The following is a 23,072-nucleotide window of genomic DNA, read 5'->3' as shown; positions in this document are numbered from 1 at the left end:
CTAATTAGATATCTAGCATGCACCTGACACCTGTGCATTTATCTAGCATGCACCTGACACCTGTGCTAATTAGATATCTAGCATGCACCTGACACCTGTGCTAATTAGATATCTAGCATGCACCTGACACCTGTGCTAATTAGATATCTAGCATGCATCTGACACCTGTGCTAATTAGATATCTAGCATACACCTGTGCTAATTAGATATCTAGCATGCACCTGACACCTGTGCTAATTAGATATCTAGCATGCACCTGACACCTGTGCTAATTAGATATCTAGCATGCACCTGACACCTGTGCTAATTAGATATCTAGCATGCACCTGACACCTGTGCTAATTAGATATCTAGCATGCACCTGACACCTGTGCTAATTAGATATCTAGCATGCACCTGAACCTGTGCTAATTAGATATCTAGCATGCACCTGACACCTGTGCTAATTAGATATCTAGCATGCATCTGACACCTGTTTAGATATCTAGCATTTGCCTGACACCTGCGCTAATTAGATATCTAGCATGCACCTGACACCTGTGCTAATTAGATATCTAGCATGCACCTGACACCTGTGCTAATTAGACATTTAGCATGCGCCTGACACCTGTGCTAATTAGATATCTAGCATGCGCCTGACACCTGTGCTAATTAGATATCTAGCATGCGCCTGACACCTGTGCTAATTAGATATCTAGCATGCACCTGACACCTGTGCTAATTAGATATCTAGCATGCACCTGACACCTGTGCTAATTAGATATCTAGCATGCACCTGACACCTGTGCTAAAGATATCTAGCATGCACCTGACACCTGTGCTAATGATATCTAGCATGCACCTGACACCTGTGCTAATTAGATATCTAGCATGCACCTGACACCTGTGCTAATTAGATATCTAGCATGCACCTGACACCTGTGCTAATTAGATATCTAGCATGCATCTGACACCTGTGCTAATTAGATATCTAGCATGCACCTACACCTGTGCTAATTAGATATCTAGCATGCACCTGACACCTGTGCTAATTAGATATTAGCATGCACCTGACACCTGTGCTAATTAGATATCTAGCATGCACCTGACACCTGTGCTAATTAGATATCTAGCATGCACCTGACACCTGTGCTAATTAGAATCTAGCATGCACCTGACACCTGTGCTAATTAGATATCTAGCATGCACCTGACACCTGTGCTAATTAGATATCTAGCATGCACCTGACACCTGTGCTAATTAGATTCTAGCATGCATCTGACACCTGTGCTAATTAGATATCTAGCATGCACCTGACACCTGTGCTAATTAGATATCTAGCATGCACCTGACACCTGTGCTAATTAGATATCTGGCATGCACCTGACACCTGTGCTAATTAGATATCTAGCATGCACCTGACACCTGTGCTAATTAGATATCTAGCATGCATCTGACACCTGTGCTAATTAGATATCTAGCATGCGCCTGACACCTGTGCTAATTAGATATCTAGCATACACTATGCTAATTGCACCTGACACCTGTGCTAATTAGATATCTAGCATGCACCTGACACCTGTGCTAATTAGATATCTAGCATGCACCTGACACCTGTGCTAATTAGATATCTAGCATGCACCTGACACCTGTGCTAATTAGATATCTAGCATGCACCTGACACCTGTGCTAATTAGATATCTAGCATGCACCTGACACTCTGCTAATTAGATATCTAGCATGCACCTGACACCTGTGCACTTAGATATCTAGCATGCACCTGACACCTGTGCTAACTAGCATTAAAATTAGATATCTAGCATGCACCTGACACTGTGCTAATTAGATATCTAGCATGCACTGACACCTGTGCTAATTAGATCTAGCATGCCCTGACACCTGTGATAATTAGATATCTAGCATGCACCTGACACCTGTGCTAATTAGATATCTAGCATGCACCTGACACCTGTGCTCTAGATATCTAGCATGCACCTGACACCTGTGCTAATTAGATCCTCTAGATGCACCTGACACCTGTGCTAATTAGATATCTAGCTGCACCTGACACCTGTGCTAATTAGATATCCATGCACCTGACACCTGCTAATTAGGGGCCTCCATGCATCTGGTCCTCCTGTGCTATGATATCTAGCATGCACCTGACACCTGTGCTAGGGGCTAGCATGCCTGACACCCTGCCAATTAGATATCTAGCATGCACTGACACCTGTGCCAATTAGATATCTAGCATGCACCTGACACCTCCTCTTAGATATCTAGCATGCATCTGACACCTCCTCTGATATCTAGCATGCGCCTGACACCTGTGCTAATTAGATATCTAGCATACACCTGGCTAATTAGATATCTAGCATGCACCTGACACCTGTGCTAATTAGATATCTAGCATGCACCTGACACCTGCGCTGATTAGATATCTAGCATGCACCTGACACCTGTGCCTTAGATATCTGCATGGCCTGACACCTGAATGGATATCCATGCACTCTGACACCTGTGCCAATTAGATATCTAGATGGTCCTGACACTGTGCCAATTAGATATCCATGCCTCTGATGTGCTAATTAGATATCTAGCATACACCTGACACCTGTGCTAGATATCTAGCATGCCTGACACCTCTGATGGATATCCATGCATCTGACACCTGTGCCAATTAGATATCTAGCATGCGCCTGACACCTCCAATTAGATATCTAGCATGCGCCTGACACCTGTGCTAATTAGATATCTAGCATGCACCTGACACCTGTGCTAATTAGATATCTAGCATGCACCTGACACCTGTGCTAATTAGATACACGGTGTACAGCAGCAGTGTAAGAATACATTCTCATACTTGAATAAAAGTAAAGATACTTTAATAGATAATGACTCAAGTGAAAGTGAGTCACCCAGTAAAATACTACTTGAGGAAAAGTCTTTGGTTTTAAATATACATCAGTATAAAAAGTAAACACAATTGCTAAAATATACTTACGGATCAAAAGTAAAAGTATAAATCATTTAAAGTTCTTTATATTAAGCAAAGCAGATGGCACCACAATTTACAAACAAGCACGTGTGTTTAGTGAGTCCTCCAGATCAAAGGCAAGGGATGACCATGTTCTATTGATAAGGGTATAAGTTAGACCATTTTCCTGTCCTCTAGGGTCATTCAAAATGTACCTTTCCCTGTCAAAAATGTATGGAGTAAAAAGTACATTGTATTTAGGAATGTAGTGATCAAAATATAAATAAAGTACAGATACCTCAAAAACCCTGAAGGACTCACACCACCTCTAAATGTGTAACATTTGTGAAATTATTTCGATGTGATATGAAAGTGACAAGGGTTTTGTTTCTCCTGTATCGCAAGAATCTGATTCATGTTTAGATGGACCTCTCCCTTTGGCTTCCAGTCCCTCTGAAAATAACACCTTGGAGTAACAAGGCCCCTTTTAGAGGTCACCTTGGGCCTCAACCCCATCAACTGGCACCACCATCCTCCAATCTCAACCCACAAACAGAAACGAGGGGAGAGTCTGGGCACCGAGGCCCTCAACCCCATCTACATCACCTCTCCTCTGCTCTCCAGGAGCTGGACCTCTCTCCTGCTTCCTCAACCCCATCTATTCATTTTAAACAAAAGTTTGTCCTTCTTCCTGTCTGTTTTCACAAGTCAGACTTCTTTAAACAGACTGATGATCATAACCAGTTTTGTCCTCCTCAACCCTGCTGTTATATTTTTTTGTTCAGGTTATGCACGATGTAATATTGAGATTTTACAGTGCTCCCTGTACAGATGAACATTTTGTCAATTTAATAAAATTGTCTGCAGATTTTTTACATCATGGTGTCCACATGTTCAAATGACTGTTGGTGTCATGATCAGAAAAAAATAATGTATTTCTAACAGATGTTTGTACCTGAACCAACTGGATAAGAGCAGTCTCTCCCTCCTCATAAATGGAACAATATTAATGTATCAAACAATGACATAGCCCATTTTTAAACATTTTACAAGATTAATGACCAATAACATCAAGATGCTGTTCAACAGCGGCGATGGGATCGTAAACATTACCTCCGTTCCGCCAGCAAGAATAAGCCCTCCTTGGCAACCCTTCAAAATCAAAGTCCGGCAACCAAGATGGTCAAAAATAATTTTAAAAAGTCATCACCTACAACCACCACAAATCAGAATTTTGTTTAACCCCATCAAAAAAAGAAGATAAACCACAAAACTAATCAGCCCTCCTCAACCCCATCAAAAATAAATGATACTAGATCAGTTATGGTAACAGTAAAACAACCAATCAATGCTACATTTAGTACCTATTCATAATATTATTGGTATAATCAACCCCATCAATTATTCCATTTGCAACCACCTTTTTCACATTGCCCTTATCAACCCCCATTTACCAGACAAGTCACCTAAAGAACAAAATCATCAGCCCAAAACAACCCCAGTTTGTTTGACCAATTATTTGGTGACCACCTCATTTAGTCAGCCCTCCTCAACCCCATCACCTCAACTGTTTTATAAATCACTGAGAAGGATGGTCCTCCTCAACCCCCTCACATGGGCACCTCAACCTCCTCACCTCAGCCCTCCTCAACCCCATCTGATGGGCCTCCTCAACCCCCTCTGATCAGCCTCCTCTGAACCCCATCAGGGCCTCCTCAACCCCATCAGGTCCTCCTCAACCACCTCACCTCCTCTGATGGTCCTCCTCAACCCCATCACATCACCTCCTCTGACCACCTCACATCAGCCCTCCTCAACCAGCAACTCACATCAGCCCTCCTCAACCCCATCACATCACCTCAACCACCTCACATCAGCCCTCACTCAACCCCATCACATCACCTCAACCCCCTCACACCACCTCTCCTCAACCACCTCACACCACCTCTCCTCAACCACCTCACATCACCTCACCTCAACCCCCATCACATCACCTCTCCTCAACCACCTCACATCACCTCCTCAACCACCTCACATCACCTCTCCTCAACCCCATCACATCACCTCAACCCCATCACACACCTCTCCTCAACCACCATCACATCAGCCCTCCTCAACCCCCATCACCTCTCCTCAACCACCATCACATCACCTCTCCTCAACCCCCATCACACCACAGCCCTCAACCCCATCACACCACCTCTCCTCAACCACCTCACATCACCTCTCCTCAACCCCCATCACATCACCCTCCTCAACCCCCTCACATCAGCCCTCCTCAACCCCATCACATCACCTCAACCACCTCACATCAGCCCTCCTCAACCCCATCACATCACCTCAACCACCTCACATCAGCCCTCCTCAACCCCATCACATCACCTCAACCACCTCTCCAACCCCATCAGCCCTCCTCAACCACCATCACATCAGCCCTCCTCAACCACCATCACATCACCTCAACCCCATCAGCCCTCCTCAACCCCATCACATCACCTCAACCACCTCACATCAGCCCTCCTCAACCCCATCACATCACCTCAACCACCTCACATCAGCCCTCCTCAACCCCATCACATCACCTCAACCCCACATCAGCCCTCCTCAACCCCATCACATCACCTCAACCACCTCACATCAGCCCCATCAGCCCCATCACCTCAACCACCTCACATCAGCCCTCCTCAACCCCATCACCTCAGCCACTCACATCAGCCCCATCCATCAGCCCCATCACCTCAACCACCTCACATCAGCCCTCCTCAACCCCATCACCTCAACCACCTCACATCAGCCCTCCTCAACCCCATCACCTCAACCACCTCACATCAGCCCTCCTCAACCCCATCACCTCAACCACCTCACATCAGCCCTCCTCAACCCCATCACATCAACCACCTCACATCAGCCCTCCATCAACCCCATCATCTCAACCACCTCACATCAGCCCTCCTCAACCCCCATCACATCACCTCAACCACCTCACATCAGCCCTCCTCAACCCCATCACATCACCTCAACCACCTCACATCAGCCCTCCTCAACCCCATCAGCCCTCCTCAACCCCATCAGCCCTCCTCAACCCCATCAGCCCTCCTCAACCCCATCAGCCCTCCTCAACCACCTCACATCAGCCTCCTCAACCCCATCACATCACAACCACTCACATCAGCCCCCTCAACCACCTCACATCAGCCTCCTCAACCCCCATCACACCACCTCAACCACCTCACATCAGCCCTCCTCAAGCCCATCACATCACCTCAACCAGCCTCACATCAGCCCTCCTCAACCCCATCACACCCTCAACCCTCACATCAGATACTGACTGGTTTTATGCAGTGGTGGTTTTACAAATCTGGGTCTCAAACTCAACAGCCCTCCTTTTTTTTGATGCCCTCCAGCAACCCCATCACATCAACAACCCCCATCACATCAGCCCTCCTCAACAACCTCACATCAGCCCTCCTCAACCCCATCAGCCCTCCTCAACCCCCATCCCATCAGCAGAACCCCATCACATCAGCCCGTCCTCAACCCCATCACCTCAACCACCTCACACAGGCTATCAACCACCTCACATCAGCCCTTTCAACCCCATGGACATCAGCCCTCCTCAACCCCATCACACCTGGCCTCAACCACCTTGTCAGCCCTCCGTCAACCCCATCACATCACCTCAACCCTATCACATCAGCCCTCCTCAACCCCATCAGGGATCACCTCAACCACCTCACATCAGCCCTCCTCAACCCCATCACATCAGGGGACCCTCCTCAACCACCTCTCAGCCTCCTCAACCCCATCAGCCCTGGAACCCCATCAGCCTCCTCAACCACCTCACATCAGCCCTCCTCAACCCCATCAGCCCCCTCAAAAACCTCACATCAGCCCTCCTCAACAAAATCAGCCCCCTCCCTCAACCCCAATCAGCCCTCCTCAAGGGAACCTGATCAGCCCTCCTCAACCCCATCAGCCCTCACACCAACCACCTCCCATCAGCCCTCCTCAACCCCATCCATCAGCCCTCCTCAACCCCATCACATCAGCCCTCCTCAACCACCTCACATCAGCCCTCCTCAACCCCATCACATCAGCCCTCCTCAACCACTCACATCAGCCCTCCTCAACCATCACCTCAACCCCATCAGCCCTCCTCAACCCCATCAGCCCTCACTCAACCACCTCACATCAGCCCTCCTCAACCATTTCACATCAGCCCTCCTCAAGACCTCACATCAGCCCTCCTCAACCACCTCACATCAGCCCTTCAACCCCCATCACAGAGCTCAACCACCTCACATCAGCCCTCCTCAACCCCATCAGCCTCCTCAACCCCATCAGCCCTCTCAACCCCATCAGCCCTCCTCAACCCCATCAGCCCTCCTCACATCAGCCCTCCTCAACCCCATCAGCCCCACATCAGCCCTCAAAATCAGCCCTCACATCAGCCCTCACATCAGCCCTCCTCAACCCCATCACATCAGCCCTCCTCAACCCCCCATCACATCAGCCCTCCTCAACCCCCATCACACCAGCCCTCCTCAACCCCCATCACAAGCCCTCACACCAGCCCTCACATAGCCCCTCACACCAGCCCTCACATCAGCCTCACTTATGAGCCCTCACATCAGCCCTCCTCAACCCCATCATTCAGCCCTCAGAACAGATACTGACTGGTTTTATGCAGTGGTGGTTTTAGCATGTAAATCTGGGTGGGTCAAACTCAACATTTATTTTTTGATGCATGCCAGCAAAGCCACAACACTAAACAATACATTAATTACACAATAACAAACGGTGCCCACTAACTGTTAGGGGAAGGGATAAAGCTGTCCCAACAGCAGAGATTTATTTTCAGCACCGGAGGGGATCATGTCTCACCGCTACACCTGGCTATCAGCGGAGCCTTGTTTTCAGCACCATGGAGGGGATCCTTACCACCGTCTACACCTGGCTATCAGCAGAGCCTTGTTTTCAGCACCATGGAGGGGATCTTACCACCGCTACACCTGGGTATCAGGGAGCCTTGTTTTCAGCACCATGGAGGGGATCCATACACCGAACACCTGGCTATCTTAGAGGAGGAACACATACCACTGCTCACCTGGGTATTACAGTGGAGAACAGTTTTCAGCACCATGGAGGGGATCCTTACCACCTCTCACCTGGGTATCAGCAGAGTCCCAACACCTTACCACCGCTAACTGGCTATCAGTGGAGCCTTGTTTTCAGCACCGTGGAGGGGATCCTTACCACTACACCTGGCTATCAGTGGAGCTAACTTAGCACCGGGAAGGGATCCTTACCACCGCTCCCTGGCTATCAGTGGAGCCTTGTTTTCATGAGGGGAGGGACCTTACCACCGCTACACCTGGCTAACAGTGGAGCCTTGTTTTCAGCACCGGGAGGGGACATGCTGCACCTGGCTATCAGTGGAGCCTTTACATACAGTTTTCAGCACCATGGAAGGGGATCCTTACACCACTCACCTGGCTATCAGTGGAGCCTTGTTTTCAGCACCATGGAGGGGACATGTCTCCACTGCTACACCTGGCTAACAGTAGGCTAACTGGCAGGGAAACAGTGTCTTCAGCCTCATTTACCGCCATTTCAAAAAAGTGACATGGCTAACTTATGAAACAAAATGGGTTAATACTGACAATGAGATGTTCAAGGAACGATGAGCCGATGTAATAGTAGGCTAACTTTAGTCCGTCCCCTCCTCTCCGAAGGGAACCAGGTACTCCTCTGCACATATTACAGTCACAGAACAGTAGGCTAACTTATGACAAAAGCCGACATGTCTCCTTGCAGAGTAAGGGGAACACTAGGCTAAGGTCTCAGAGGGGAAGTGACATCACCCTTGAAACGCTATTAGCATACATCGAACAGTAGGCTAACATCCGGATAAGAGGCAATCCTCCCCTGTAATATTACATAAGACAATGAGAGCTAAGACGACGGGGGAAAGTATTTGTTCAGCACGCTTGAAATGTACAGCGACTGAATTCAAAACATGGCCCTTCTTACAGTATTCTCCATGTACACCAAGTCAGAACCGTAGGATAAAAATAAAGGGGGCAAGAGTAGACAATGAAAGCTCCCTACAATTCTCGATGATGGCATTTCTCTAAACAGACTATAGGCTACATGTGCACCACCAAGTCAGAACAGTAGGCTAACTTATGAGGGGGAAGGGACATGTCTCCCTGGCATATTACATACAGAACAGTAGGCTAACTTATGAGGGGAAGGGACATGTCTCCCTGGCATATTACATACAGAACAGTAGGCTAACTTATGAGGGGAAGGGACATGTCTCCCTGGCATATTACATACAGAACAGTAGGCTAACTTATGAGGGGAAGGGACATGTCTCCCTGGCATATTACATACAGAACAGTAGGCTAACTTATGAGGGGAAGGGACATGTCTCCCTGGCATATTACATACAGAACAGTAGGCTAACTTATGAGGGGAAGGGACATGTCTCCCTGGCATATTACATACAGAACAGTAGGCTAACTTATGAGGGGAAGGGACATGTCTCCCTGGCATATTACATACAGAACAGTAGGCTAACTTATGAGGGGAAGGGACATATCTCCTGGCATATTACATACAGAACAGTAGGCTAACTTATGAGGGGAAGGGACATGTCTCCCTGGCATATTACATACAGAACAGTAGGCTAACTTATGAGGGGAAGGGACATGTCTCCCTGGCATATTACATACAGAACAGTAGGCTAACTTATGAGGGGAAGGGACATGTCTCCCTGGCATATTACATACAGAACAGTAGGCTAACTTATGAGGGGGAAGGGACATGTCTCCCCCTGGCATATTACATACAGAACAGTAGGCTAACTTATGAGGGGAAGGGACATGTCTCCTGGCATATTACATACAGAACAGTAGGCTAACTTATGAGGGGAAGGGACATGTCTCCCTGGCATATTACATACAGAACAGTAGGCTAACTTATGAGGGGAAGGGACATGTCTCCTGGCATATTACATACAGAACAGTAGGCTAACTTATGAGGGGGAAGGGACATGTCTCCCTGGCATATTACATACAGAACAGTAGGCTAACTTATGAGGGGGAAGGGACATGTCTCCCTGGCATATTACATACAGAACAGTAGGCTAACTTATGAGGGGGAAGGGACATGTCTCCCTGGCATATTACATACAGAACAGTAGGCTAACTTATGAGGGGGAAGGGACATGTCTCCCTGGCATATTACATACAGAACAGTAGGCTAACTTATGAGGGGAAGGGACATGTCTCCCTGGCATATTACATACAGAACAGTAGGCTAACTTATGAGGGGGAAGGGACATGTCTCCCTGGCATATTACATACAGAACAGTAGGCTAACTTATGAGGGGAAGGGACATGTCTCCCTGGCATATTACATACAGAACAGTAGGCTAACTTATGAGGGGAAGGGACATGTCTCCCTGGCATATTACATACAGAACAGTAGGCTAACTTATGAGGGGAAGGGACATGTCTCCTGGCATATTACATACAGAACAGTAGGCTAACTTATGAGGGGAAGGGACATGTCTCCCTGGCATATTACATACAGAACAGTAGGCTAACTTATGAGGGGAAGGGACATGTCTCCCTGGCATATTACATACAGAACAGTAGGCTAACTTATGAGGGGAAGGGACATATCTCCCTGGCATATTACATACAGAACAGTAGGCTAACTTATGAGGGGAAGGGACATGTCTCCTGGCATATTACATACAGAACAGTAGGCTAACTTATGAGGGGGAAGGGACATATCTCCCTGGCATATTACATACAGAACAGTAGGCTAACTTATGAGGGGAAGGGACATGTCTCCCTGGCATATTACATACAGAACAGTAGGCTAACTTATGAGGGGGAAGGGACATGTCTCCCTGGCATATTACATACAGAACAGTAGGCTAACTTATGAGGGGAAGGGACATGTCTCCCTGGCATATTACATACAGAACAGTAGGCTAACTTATGAGGGGAAGGGACATGTCTCCCTGGCATATTACATACAGAACAGTAGGCTAACTTATGAGGGGAAGGGACATGTCTCCTGGCATATTACATACAGAACAGTAGGCTAACTTATGAGGGGAAGGGACATGTCTCCCTGGCATATTACATACAGAACAGTAGGCTAACTTATGAGGGGAAGGGACATGTCTCCCTGGCATATTACATACAGAACAGTAGGCTAACTTATGAGGGGAAGGGACATGTCTCCCTGGCATATTACATACAGAACAGTAGGCTAACTTATGAGGGGAAGGGACATGTCTCCTGGCATATTACATACAGAACAGTAGGCTAACTTATGAGGGGGAAGGGACATGTCTCCCTGGCATATTACATACAGAACAGTAGGCTAACTTATGAGGGGGAAGGGACATGTCTCCCTGGCATATTACATACAGAACAGTAGGCTAACTTATGAGGGGGAAGGGACATGTCTCCCTGGCATATTACATACTGTTTGCAGCAGCATATAATGACATTTTGGACTCACATTGTTGCGCTGTGCTCACTTGAACAGGAAGGTGGCACAGCGGTTCTTCTTGTGGGCAAATTTAGTCATCAAAGTCTGGCATTCTCTAGATTTATGGTGCTTTCAAGATAACTGGGAACATTTTGTTTTTTTTAAATAAAAGGTTGAATCATGACGTCAGTGATCTTCAGGTCGGAGCTCTAGAAAGAGGCCTGAGTTCCCCGAGTTGGATTGATTGAAAGCGTATTTTCCCAGTCTGAGCTCGTTTTTTCCCCAGTTGTCTTGAACTCACTGAAATCAGTTCCAAGTTTACACTTGTTTTGAACGCGGCAGAAGTTGTACTAGGTTGACAGGCCAGTGTATTCAACCTTTTCTGGCCCACAGTTACATGTGACTGTTTATCCTTTTAAGCTTGAAAAAGAAACCCTTAAACCCAGATTTGGACCACACACCCTCTCCACTGCTTTGCAACACTTGCAGTTAGCCACTGATCAAATCAAATTGTATTTGTCACATGCGCCGAATACAACAGGTGTAGACCTTACAGTGAAATGTTTACTTACAAGCCCCTAATCAACAATGCAGTTTTAAGAAAAATAAGTATTAAGTCAAAAATAGACCATTAAAAAAGACCATTAAAACATTTCATTAATTAAAGAGCAGCAGTAAAAGGTTCCTTCCAAATCACCCATTGTTATATTTGCGATTTCCAAATTCATGTGTAATGTTAATGTCCAATGGCCGATGAGCACCAATATGTTTTTTTTATCTTATCATTTCTCGACAAGGTTTGAAAAGGATTTGCCAGTAGATTGTTGATTCGTGACGACGGCCGCTTGTCTAGCTTGCTAGCTAAGATTTTGAAAGTCTAGCTGCTGTAGATATAACGTGATTTGATGTCATTTTATTTGCGGCCAATGACTTTGAGCCTTCTTGGATGGGCACTTCTAATATAAGTCTATGGCAGCACCCAAAGGGGCTTGAATTTTCAAGCTCTCTCTGTAGATTTTGCGCTGACAAAGTGTCCCCATGAGTGACAGAAGTGAGCCAATCACGGCGCAACTAGAGTACATTACTAACCCCCACACTGGCTGCCCCACTACCACAGAAAGCACTAAGCTAGGCTGAAACACCTGCATTTTGGAGATGCCATGTTTGTATGCGGCTTTATTAACTCAAATATTTTTTTTACATTGTTTGCAAACTGATATGTGTCACGAACCGTCTTGAGATAATGAGTAGCAAAATATGTTTTATTACAAAGCAACGTATAATAGACAATGGTGTGTGTAATCAGTAATCAGTAGTGTAAGTGAGTGTTTTGCATGCATGAATGTGATAATGCAGGGTGATGAAAGGTGCCAAAGCAAACAAACAAACAAACGGCCACCAAGAACCACAACACAATCTACAGAGGGTGTCTGCATGAGAGAGTCTCCTCCATGAATGGGGAAATTTATCCTGGGAGACACCGAGCCCAGGTGTTTCCCATGTATCTGACGACCCTCCCAACTCCGCCCCACCAGCATCCTAATAAGGAAATAACAGAGAGAATACGGCAGACAGAGTGGGAGGGTCGTCACATATTTATGTAAAAAATGTAAAAAAATAACATGAAAAACATGCTAAATGGTGGGAAAAATAACTCAAAACAGGTGGTGCTCACCTGCCCGAATGACAGGCCACCACTGAGTATATGTGACCAATAGATGCATATCTGTTTTCATGTGAAATCCATAGATTAGGGTCGAATTAATTTATTTCAATTGACTGATTTCTTTATATGAACTGTAACTCAGTAAATTGGTTTAAATTGTTGCGTTTATATTTTTGTAAATAATTGTACAAATTTTAATAATTATTAATTTACCAAGTATACAGGATGGAACTTTTATTCTGACGGATTCCCAAAAAATCCGCGACCCGGAAGTAGTTCGTTTTTGTTGCCTGTTTCACGGCGGTGTAAATAAACAATGCAGTTTGTTTGGCCAAAGAGGGTCTGACTGAAACATTCTGCTGTCATCGAGGCGCAGGACTGAAATCTGCTTCAAGCCGAATAGAGATTTTATTACTTTTGGAGTGGAGTGAGTCGGTGAGTTTGCTACATGATAATGATTATGCTAACTAGTATTATCATTAGCTAGACGAATGTCAGAAGGCCGCTAGCGTATTACCAATGGAAAGACGTTTGGATCGGGGTGTTGTTCTCCTTGGAGCGAAGGTCGAGTACAAGCAAACTTCAGATTTACTCTTGGCATTAGCAAGAAGTGATAGGAGTTAAAGTTCTCATTGAGCCAGCTGATCAACTAACGTTAGCTAAAGTTCGCTAGCTAACTAAATAAAAACTGTAGCTTGTTTGAAAGACAGTACGAAAGTTAGCTGTGGTACCTAGTACCTAAGTCTGCATGCATGCTAATGTGATTCTCCAGGCCTGTTGTGTTCTGATCCTCCAGGCCTGTTGTGTTCTGATCCTCCAGGCCTGTTGTGTTCTGATTCTCCAGGCCTGTTGTGTTCTGATCCTCCAGGCCTGTTGTGTTCTGATCCTCCAGGCCTGTTGTGTTCTGATCCTCCAGGCCTGTTGTGTTCTGATTCTCCAGGCCTGTTGTGTTCTGATTCTCCTGGCCTGTTGTGTTCTGATTCTCCAGGCCTGTTGTGTTTCTGATTCTGGCCTGTTGTGTTCTGATTCTCCAGGCCTGTTGTGTTCTGATCCTCCAGGCCTGTTGTGTTCTGATTCTCCAGGCCTGTTGTGTTCTGATTCTCCAGGCCTGTTGTGTTCTGATCCTCCAGGCCTGTTGTGTTCTGATTCTCCAGGCCTGTTGTGTTCTGATTCTCCAGGCCTGTTGTGTTCTGATTCTCCAGGCCTGTTGTGTTCTGATTCTCCAGGCCTGTTGTGTGCTGTGTCTCTGATCCTCCAGGCCTGTTGTGTTCTGATTCTCCAGGCCTGTTGTGTTCTGTCCTCCAGGCCTGTGTGTTCTGATTCTCCTGGCCTGTTGTGTTCTGATTCTCCAGGCCTGTTGTGTTGTGTTCTGATTCTCCAGGCCTGTTGTGTTCTGATTCTCCAGGCCTGTTGTGTTCTGATCCTCCAGGCCTGTTGTGTTCTGATTCTCCAGGCCTGTTGTGTTCTGATTCTCCAGGCCTGTTGTGTTCTGATCCTCCAGGCCTGTTGTGTTCTGATTCTCCAGGCCTGTTGTGTTGTGTTCTGATTCTCCAGGCCTGTTGTGTTCTGATTCTCCAGGCCTGTTGTGTTCTGATTCTCCAGGCCTGTTGTGTTCTGATTCTCCAGGCCTGTTGTGTTCTGATTCTCCTGGCCTGTTGTGTTCTGATCCTCCTGGCCTGTTGTGTTCTGATTCTCCAGGCCTGTTGTGTTCTGATTCTCCAGGCCTGTTGTGTTCTGATTCTCCAGGCCTGTTGTGTTCTGATCCTCCAGGCCTGTTGTGTTCTGATCCTCCAGGCCCGTTGTGTTCTGATTCTCCAGGTTCCTCCAAGCCATGCACTGCAGCTGTGTATGGAGCTCCAGGGCTCTGTCCCCTGCCCTGCTCCCTAGGCTGCTGTCCCATGCAGGATGCTGGGCTCCGGGGACCAGGCCTAGGGGTATCTGGAGCTCCCCTCGGAGACTGGCCTCGGCTGTAGAGACCACGCAGCCCATCCCCCTGCCCAGCCAGGCCCGGGTGGTGATCTGTGGAGGGGGCATCGTTGGGACGTCTGTGGCCTATCACCTGGCCAAGCTGGGCTGGACTGAGATAGTACTATTGGAGCAGGGAAGGTAGGAGAGGCTAAATTATGTGGTCTGTTTACAAGAGGGGGTGCATGTTTCCAGAACACTTTATCTGTGGGTAGGTGGACAATATATCATGATTTCATGAGTTCATTGTTTTACTGGGCTTGTCAGGGGATGGGAGACCAACACAGTGAAAACATGGACTAGCCTACGAGACCTTATGTAATCAATGATAACATCTAGAAATCACAAGGAACCATGGTCTTATGTCTCATTACTCACCCTGCTGGGTTGTGGTCCTCTGTGTGTGTGATCTACTGTGTGGTCCTCTGTGTGTGTGATCTACTGTGTGATCTACTGTGCTGGCACCACCAGGCTGGGTGTTAGGCTGGGTGCAGGTACCACCAGGCTGGGTGTTAGGCTGGGTGTTAGGCTGGGTGTTAGGCTGGGTGTTAGGCTGGATGCTGGCACCACCAGGCTGGGTGCTGGTACCACCAGGCTGGGTGCTGGTACCACCAGGCTGGGTGCTGGTACTACCAGGCTGGGTGTTAGGCTGGGTGCAGGTACCACCAGGCTGGGTGTTAGGCTGGGTGCTGGTACCACCAGGCTTGGTGTTAGGCTGGGTGTTAGGCTGGGTGTTAGACTGGGTGTTAGGCTGGGTGTTAGGCTGGATGCTGGCACCACCAGGCTGGGTGCTGGTACCACCAGGCTGGGTGCTGGTACCACCAGGCTGGGTGCTGGTACTACCAGGCTGGGTGTTAGGCTGGGTGCTGGCACCACCAGGCTGGGTGTTAGGCTGGGTGCTGGCACCACCAGGCTGGGTGTTAGGCTGGGTGCTGGTACCACCAGGCTGGGTGTTAGGCTGGGTGCTGGTACCACCAGGCTTGGTGTTAGGCTGGGTGCTGGTACCACCAGGCTTGGTGTTAGGCTGGGTGCTGGTACCACCAGGCTGGGTGCTGGTACCACCAGGCTGGGTGTTAGACTGGGTGTTAGGCTGGGTGTTAGGCTGGGTGTTAGGCTGGGTGCTGGTACCACCAGGCTGGTTGTTAGGCTAGGTGCTGTACCTAACCATGTTGTCCTCATCTCTCTGTGTGCTAGGCTAGGTGCTGTACCTAACCATGTTGTTGTCATCTCTCTGTGTGCTAGGCTAGGTGCTGTACCTAACCATGTTGTCCTCATCTCTCTGTGTGCTAGGCTAGGTGCTGTACCTAACCATGTTGTTGTCATCTCTCTGTGTGCTAGGCTGGGTGCTGTACCTAACCATGTTGTTGTCCTCATCTCTCTGTGTGCTAGGCTAGGTGCTGTACCTAACCATGTTGTTGTCCTCATCTCTCTGTGTGCTAGGCTAGGTGCTGTACCTAACCATGTTGTCCTCATCTCTCTGTGTGTTAGGCTAGGTGCTGTACCTAACCATGTTGTCCTCATCTCTCTGTGTGCTAGGCTAGGTGCTGTACCTAACCATGTTGTTGTCATCTCTCTGTGTGCTAGGCTAGGTGCTGTACCTAACCATGTTGTTGTCATCTCTCTGTGTGCTAGGCTAGGTGCTGTACCTAACCATGTTGTCCTCATCTCTCTGTGTGCTAGGCTAGGTGCTGTACCTAACCATGTTGTTGTCCTCATCTCTCTGTGTGCTAGGCTAGGTGCTGTACCTAACCATGTTGTCCTCATCTCTCTGTGTGCTAGGCTGGGTGCTGTACCTAACCATGTTGTCCTCATCTCTCTGTGTGCTAGGCTAGGTGCTGTACCTAACCATGTTGTTGTCCTCATCTCTCTGTGTGCTAGGCTAGGTGCTGTACCTAACCATGTTGTCCTCATCTCTCTGTGTGCTAGGCTAGGTGCTGTACCTAACCATGTTGTTGTCCTCATCTCTCTGTGTGCTAGGCTAGGTGCTGTACCTAACCATGTTGTTGTCCTCATCTCTCTGTGTGCTAGGCTAGGTGCTGTACCTAACCATGTTGTTGTCCTCATCTCTCTGTGTGCTAGGCTAGGTGCTGTACCTAACCATGTTGTCCTCATCTCTCTGTGTGCTAGGCTAGGTGCTGTACCTAACCATGTTGTTGTCCTCATCTCTCTGTGTGCTAGGCTAGGTGCTGTACCTAACCATGTTGTTGTCCTCATCTCTCTGTGTGCTAGGCCAGGTGCTGTACCTAACCATGTTGTTGTCATCTCTCTGTGTGCTAGGCTGGGTGCTGTACCTAACCATGTTGTTGTCATCTCTCTGTGTGTTAGGCTAGGTGCTGTACCTAACCATGTTGTTGTCATCTCTCTGTGTGCTAGGCTAGGTGCTGTACCTAACCATGTTGTCCTCATCTCTCTGTGTGCTAGGCTAGGTGCTGTACCTAACCATGTTGTCCTCATCTCTCTGTGTGCTAGGCTGGGTGCTGTACCTAACCATGTTGTTGTCCTCATCTCTCTGTGTGCTAGGCTAGGTGCTGTACCTAACCATGTTGTTGTCATCTCTCTGTGTGCTAGGCTAGGTGCTGTACCTAACCATGTTCCCCTCATCTCTCTGTGTGCTAGGCTAGGTGCTGTACCTAACCATGTTGTTGTCCTCATCTCTCTGTGTGCTAGGCTAGGTGCTGTACCTAACCATGTTGTTGTCCTCATCTCTCTGTGTGCTAGGCTAGGTGCTGTACCTAACCATGTTGTCCTCATCTCTCTGTGTGCTAGGCTAGGTGCTGTACCTAACCATGTTGTCCTCATCTCTCTGTGTGCTAGGCTAGGTGCTGTACCTAACCATGTTGTTGTCATCTCTCTGTGTGCTAGGCTAGGTGCTGTACCTAACCATGTTGTCCTCATCTCTCTGTGTGCTAGGCTAGGTGCTGTACCTAACCATGTTCCCCTCATCTCTCTGTGTGTTAGGCTAGGTGCTGTACCTAACCATGTTGTTGTCCTCATCTCTCTGTGTGCTAGGCTAGGTGCTGTACCTAACCATGTTGTCCTCATCTCTCTGTGTGCTAGGCTAGGTGCTGTACCTAACCATGTTGTCCTCATCTCTCTGTGTGCTAGGCTGGGTGCTGTACCTAACCATGTTGTCCTCATCTCTCTGTGTGCTAGGCTAGGTGCTGTACCTAACCATGTTGTCCTCATCTCTCTGTGTGCTAGGCTAGGTGCTGTACCTAACCATGTTCCCCTCATCTCTCTGTGTGCTAGGCTAGGTGCTGTACCTAACCATGTTGTCCTCATCTCTCTGTGTGCTAGGCTAGGTGCTGTACCTAACCATGTTGTCATCATCTCTCTGTGTGCTAGGCTAGGTGCTGTACCTAACCATGTTGTCATCATCTCTCTGTGTGTTAGGCTAGGTGCTGTACCTAACCATTTTGTCCTCATCTCTCTGTGTGCTAGGCTAGGTGCTGTACCTAACCATGTTGTTGTCATCTCTCTGTGTGCTAGGCTAGGTGCTGTACCTAACCATGTTGTCCTCATCTCTCTGTGTGCTAGGCTAGGTGCTGTACCTAACCATGTTGTTGTCCTCATCTCTCTGTGTGCTAGGCTAGGTGCTGTACCTAACCATGTTGTTGTCATCTCTCTGTGTGCTAGGCTAGGTGCTGTACCTAACCATGTTGTCATCTCTCTGTGTGTTAGGCTAGGTGCTGTACCTAACCATGTTGTTGACCTCATCTCTCTGTGTGCTAGGCTAGGTGCTGTACCTAACCATGTTGTTGTCCTCATCTCTCTGTGTGCTAGGCTAGGTGCTGTACCTAACCATGTTGTCCTCATCTCTCTGTGTGCTAGGCTAGGTGCTGTACCTAACCATGTTGTCCTCATCTCTCTGTGTGCTAGGCTAGGTGCTGTACCTAACCATGTTGTCCTCATCTCTCTGTGTGCTAGGCTAGGTGCTGTACCTAACCATGTTGTTGTCATCTCTCTGTGTGCTAGGCTAGGTGCTGTACCTAACCATGTTGTCCTCATCTCTCTGTGTGCTAGGCTAGGTGCTGTACCTAACCATGTTGTTGTCCTCATCTCTCTGTGTGCTAGGCTAGGTGCTGTACCTAACCATGTTGTTGTCATCTCTGTGTGCTAGGCTAGGTGCTGTACCTAACCATGTTGTCCTCATCTCTGGTGTGCTAGGTGCTGTACCTAACCATGTTGTTGTCCTCATCTCTCTGTGTGCTAGGCTAGGTGCTGTACCTAACCATGTTGTCCTCATCTCTCTCTGTGTGCTAGGCTAGGTGCTGTACCTAACCATGTTGTCCTCATCTCTGTGTGCTAGGCTAGGTGCTGTACCTAACCATGTTGTTGTCCTCATCTCTCTGTGTGCTAGGCTAGGTGCTGTACCTAACCATGTTGTTGTCATCTCTCTGTGTGCTAGGCTAGGTGCTGTACCTAACCATGTTGTTGTCATCTCTCTGTGTGCTAGGCTAGGTGCTGTACCTAACCATGTTGTCCTCATCTCTCTGTGTGCTAGGCTAGGTGCTGTACCTAACCATGTTGTTGTCATCTCTCTGTGTGCTAGGCTAGGTGCTGTACCTAACCATGTTGTTGTCATCTCTCTGTGTGCTAGGCTAGGTGCTGTACCTAACCATGTTGTTGTCCTCATCTCTCTAGGCTAGGTGCTGTACCTAACCATGTTGTTGTCATCTCTCTGTGTGCTAGGCTAGGTGCTGTACCTAACCATGTTGTCCTCATCTCTCTGTGTGCTAGGCTAGGTGCTGTACCTAACCATGTTGTTGTCCTCATCTCTCTGTGTGCTAGGCTAGGTGCTGTACCTAACCATGTTGTCCTCATCTCTCTGTGTGCTAGGCTAGGTGCTGTACCTAACCATGTTGTCCTCATCTCTCTGTGTGCTAGGCTAGGTGCTGTACCTAACCATGTTGTTGTCCTCATCTCTCTGTGTGCTAGGCTAGGTGCTGTACCTAACCATGTTGTTGTCATCTCTCTGTGTGCTAGGCTAGGTGCTGTACCTAACCATGTTGTTGTCATCTCTCTGTGTGCTAGGCTAGGTGCTGTACCTAACCATGTTGTCCTCATCTCTCTGTGTGCTAGGCTAGGTGCTGTACCTAACCATGTTGTTGTCATCTCTCTGTGTGCTAGGCTAGGTGCTGTACCTAACCATGTTGTTGTCATCTCTCTGTGTGCTAGGCTAGGTGCTGTACCTAACCATGTTGTTGTCATCTCTCTGTGTGCTAGGCTAGGTGCTGTACCTAACCATGTTGTTGTCCTCATCTCTCTGTGTGCTAGGCTAGGTGCTGTACCTAACCATGTTGTTGTCATCTCTCTGTGTGCTAGGCTAGGTGCTGTACCTAACCATGTTGTTGTCATCTCTCTGTGTGCTAGGCTAGGTGCTGTACCTAACCATGTTGTCCTCATCTCTCTGTGTGCTAGGCTAGGTGCTGTACCTAACCATGTTGTTGTCCTCATCTCTCTGTGTGCTAGGCTAGGTGCTGTACCTAACCATGTTGTTGTCATCTCTGTGTGCTAGGCTAGGTGCTGTACCTAACCATGTTGTTGTCATCTCTCTGTGTGCTAGGCTAGGTGCTGTACCTAACCATGTTGTTGTCATCTCTCTGTGTGCTAGGCTAGGTGCTGTACCTAACCATGTTGTTGTCATCTCTCTGTGTGCTAGGCTAGGTGCTGTACCTAACCATGTTGTTGTCATCTCTCTGTGTGCTAGGCAGGTGCTGTACCTAACCATGTTGTTGTCATCTCTCTGTGTGCTAGGCTAGGTGCTGTACCTAACCATGTTGTTGTCATCTCTCTGTGTGCTAGGCTAGGTGCTGTACCTAACCATGTTGTTGTCATCTCTCTGTGTGCTAGGCTAGGTGCTGTACCTAACCATGTTGTTGTCATCTCTCTGTGTGCTAGGCTAGGTGCTGTACCTAACCATGTTGTTGTCATCTCTCTGTGTGCTAGGCTAGGTGCTGTACCTAACCATGTTGTTGTCATCTCTCTGTGTGCTAGGCTAGGTGCTGTACCTAACCATGTTGTTGTCCTCATCTCTCTGTGTGCTAGGCTAGGTGCTGTACCTAACCATGTTGTTGTCCTCATCTCTCTGTGTGCTAGGCTAGGTGCTGTACCTAACCATGTTCCCCTCATCTCTCTGTGTGCTAGGCTAGGTGCTGTACCTAACCATGTTGTCCTCATCTCTCTGTGTGCTAGGCTAGGTGCTGTACCTAACCATGTTGTCCTCATCTCTCTGTGTGCTAGGCTAGGTGCTGTACCTAACCATGTTGTTGTCCTCATCTCTCTGTGTGCTAGGCTAGGTGCTGGCACCACCAGGCTGTGTGCTGGGATCGTCAGCGTGGCCAAGCCCATCTCTATTGAGTGTAAAATGGCTGACTACTCCAACTCCCTGTATGAACACCTGGAGGAGGAGACTGGGGTCAAGACAGGTGGGATGGACTTCTACACTATGACTAGCCTGAGTTCCACTCCATTTGTACTAACATGCCTACAGTATGACTAGCCTGAGTTCCAATCCATTTGTACTAACATGCCTACAGTATGACTCTAGCCTGAGTTCCACTCCATTTGTACTAACATGCCTACAGTATGACTAGCCTGAGTTCCACTCCATTTGTACTAACATGCCTACAGTATGACTAGCCTGAGTTCCACTCCATTTGTACTAGCATGCCTACAGTATGACTAGCCTGAGTTCTGATCCATTTGTACTAACATGCCTACAGTATGACTCTAGCCTGAGTTCCACTCCATTTGTACTAACATGCCTACAGTATGACTCTAGCCTGAGTTCCACTCCATTTGTACTAACATGCCTACAGTATGACTAGCCTGAGTTCTGATCCATTTGTACTAACATGCCTACAGCATGACTCTAGCCTGAGTTCCTCTCCATTTGTACTAACATGCCTACAGTATGACTCTAGCCTGAGTTCCACTCCATTTGTACTAACATGCCTACAGTATGACTAGCCTGAGTTCCACTCCATTTGTACTAACATGCCTACAGTATGACTCTAGCCTGAGTTCCACTCCATTTGTACTAACATGCCTACAGTATGACTCTAGCCTGAGTTCCACTCCATTTGTACTAACATGCCTACAGTATGACTCTAGCCTGAGTTCCACTCCATTTGTGCTAACATGCCTACAGTATGACTCTAGCCTGAGTTCCACTCCATTTGTACTAACATGCCTACAGTATGACTAGCCTGAGTTCCACTCCATTTGTACTAACATGCCTACAGTATGACTCTAGCCTGAGTTCCACTCCATTTGTACTAACATGCCTACAGTATGACTCTAGCCTGAGTTCTGCTCCATTTGTACTAACATGCCTACAGTATGACTCTAGCCTGAGTTCCACTCCATTTGTACTAACATGCCTACAGTATGACTCTAGCCTGAGTTCCACTCCATTTGTACTAACATGCCTACAGTATGACTCTAGCCTGAGTTCCACTCCATTTGTACTAACATGCCTACAGTATGACTCTAGCCTGAGTTCTGCTCCATTTGTACTAACATGCCTACAGTATGACTAGCCTGAGTTCCACTCCATTTGTACTAACATGCCTACAGTATGACTCTAGCCTGAGTTCCACTCCATTTGTACTAACTCCTTATCAGTGAATGTCTCTGGAAGCTGGTTAGTTTGCCTCTCCTGCTCTCTGCAGTACAGTTCCACTCTGTTTGTACTAACTCCTTATCAGTGAATGTCTCTGGAAGCTGGTTAGTTTGCCTCTCCTGCTCTCTGCAGTACAGTTCCACTCTGTTTGTACTAACTCCTTATCAGTGAATGTCTCTGGAAGCTGGTTAGTTTGCCTCTCCTGCTCTCTGCAGTACAGTTCCACTCTGTTTCAACGTACCTAAATGGGTTTATGAACATGTCTTTGCTGTGTGGCCTGTCTTCTGATTGCGTTTTAGCCAGATGTTTTGTTTGTTGAATCAATTATATATTATCTA

At 47.6% G+C, this 23,072-nt stretch overlaps 1 protein-coding gene across 1 annotated transcript in view; it reads left to right on the top strand.

Moving 5' to 3' along the window:
• The first annotated feature begins 13,428 nt into the window (after positions 1-13,428).
• LOC135559601 (pyruvate dehydrogenase phosphatase regulatory subunit, mitochondrial-like) overlaps positions 13,429-23,072 on the top strand; it is a 66,672-nt gene continuing 57,028 nt past the window's right edge. Inside the window, 3 exon segments of the mRNA XM_065011230.1 lie at positions 13,429-13,577; positions 14,961-15,248; positions 21,402-21,535. Coding sequence (XP_064867302.1) covers positions 14,974-15,248; positions 21,402-21,535 — 409 coding nt within the window. The 5' untranslated portion in view covers positions 13,429-13,577; positions 14,961-14,973.

Source organism: Oncorhynchus nerka, linkage group LG27 (assembly GCF_034236695.1).
Source record: "Oncorhynchus nerka isolate Pitt River linkage group LG27, Oner_Uvic_2.0, whole genome shotgun sequence".
Lineage (NCBI taxonomy): Eukaryota > Metazoa > Chordata > Actinopteri > Salmoniformes > Salmonidae > Oncorhynchus > Oncorhynchus nerka.
The sequence above is the reverse complement of the archived record's forward strand: the minus strand, read 5'-3'. Positions and strand labels throughout refer to the sequence as shown.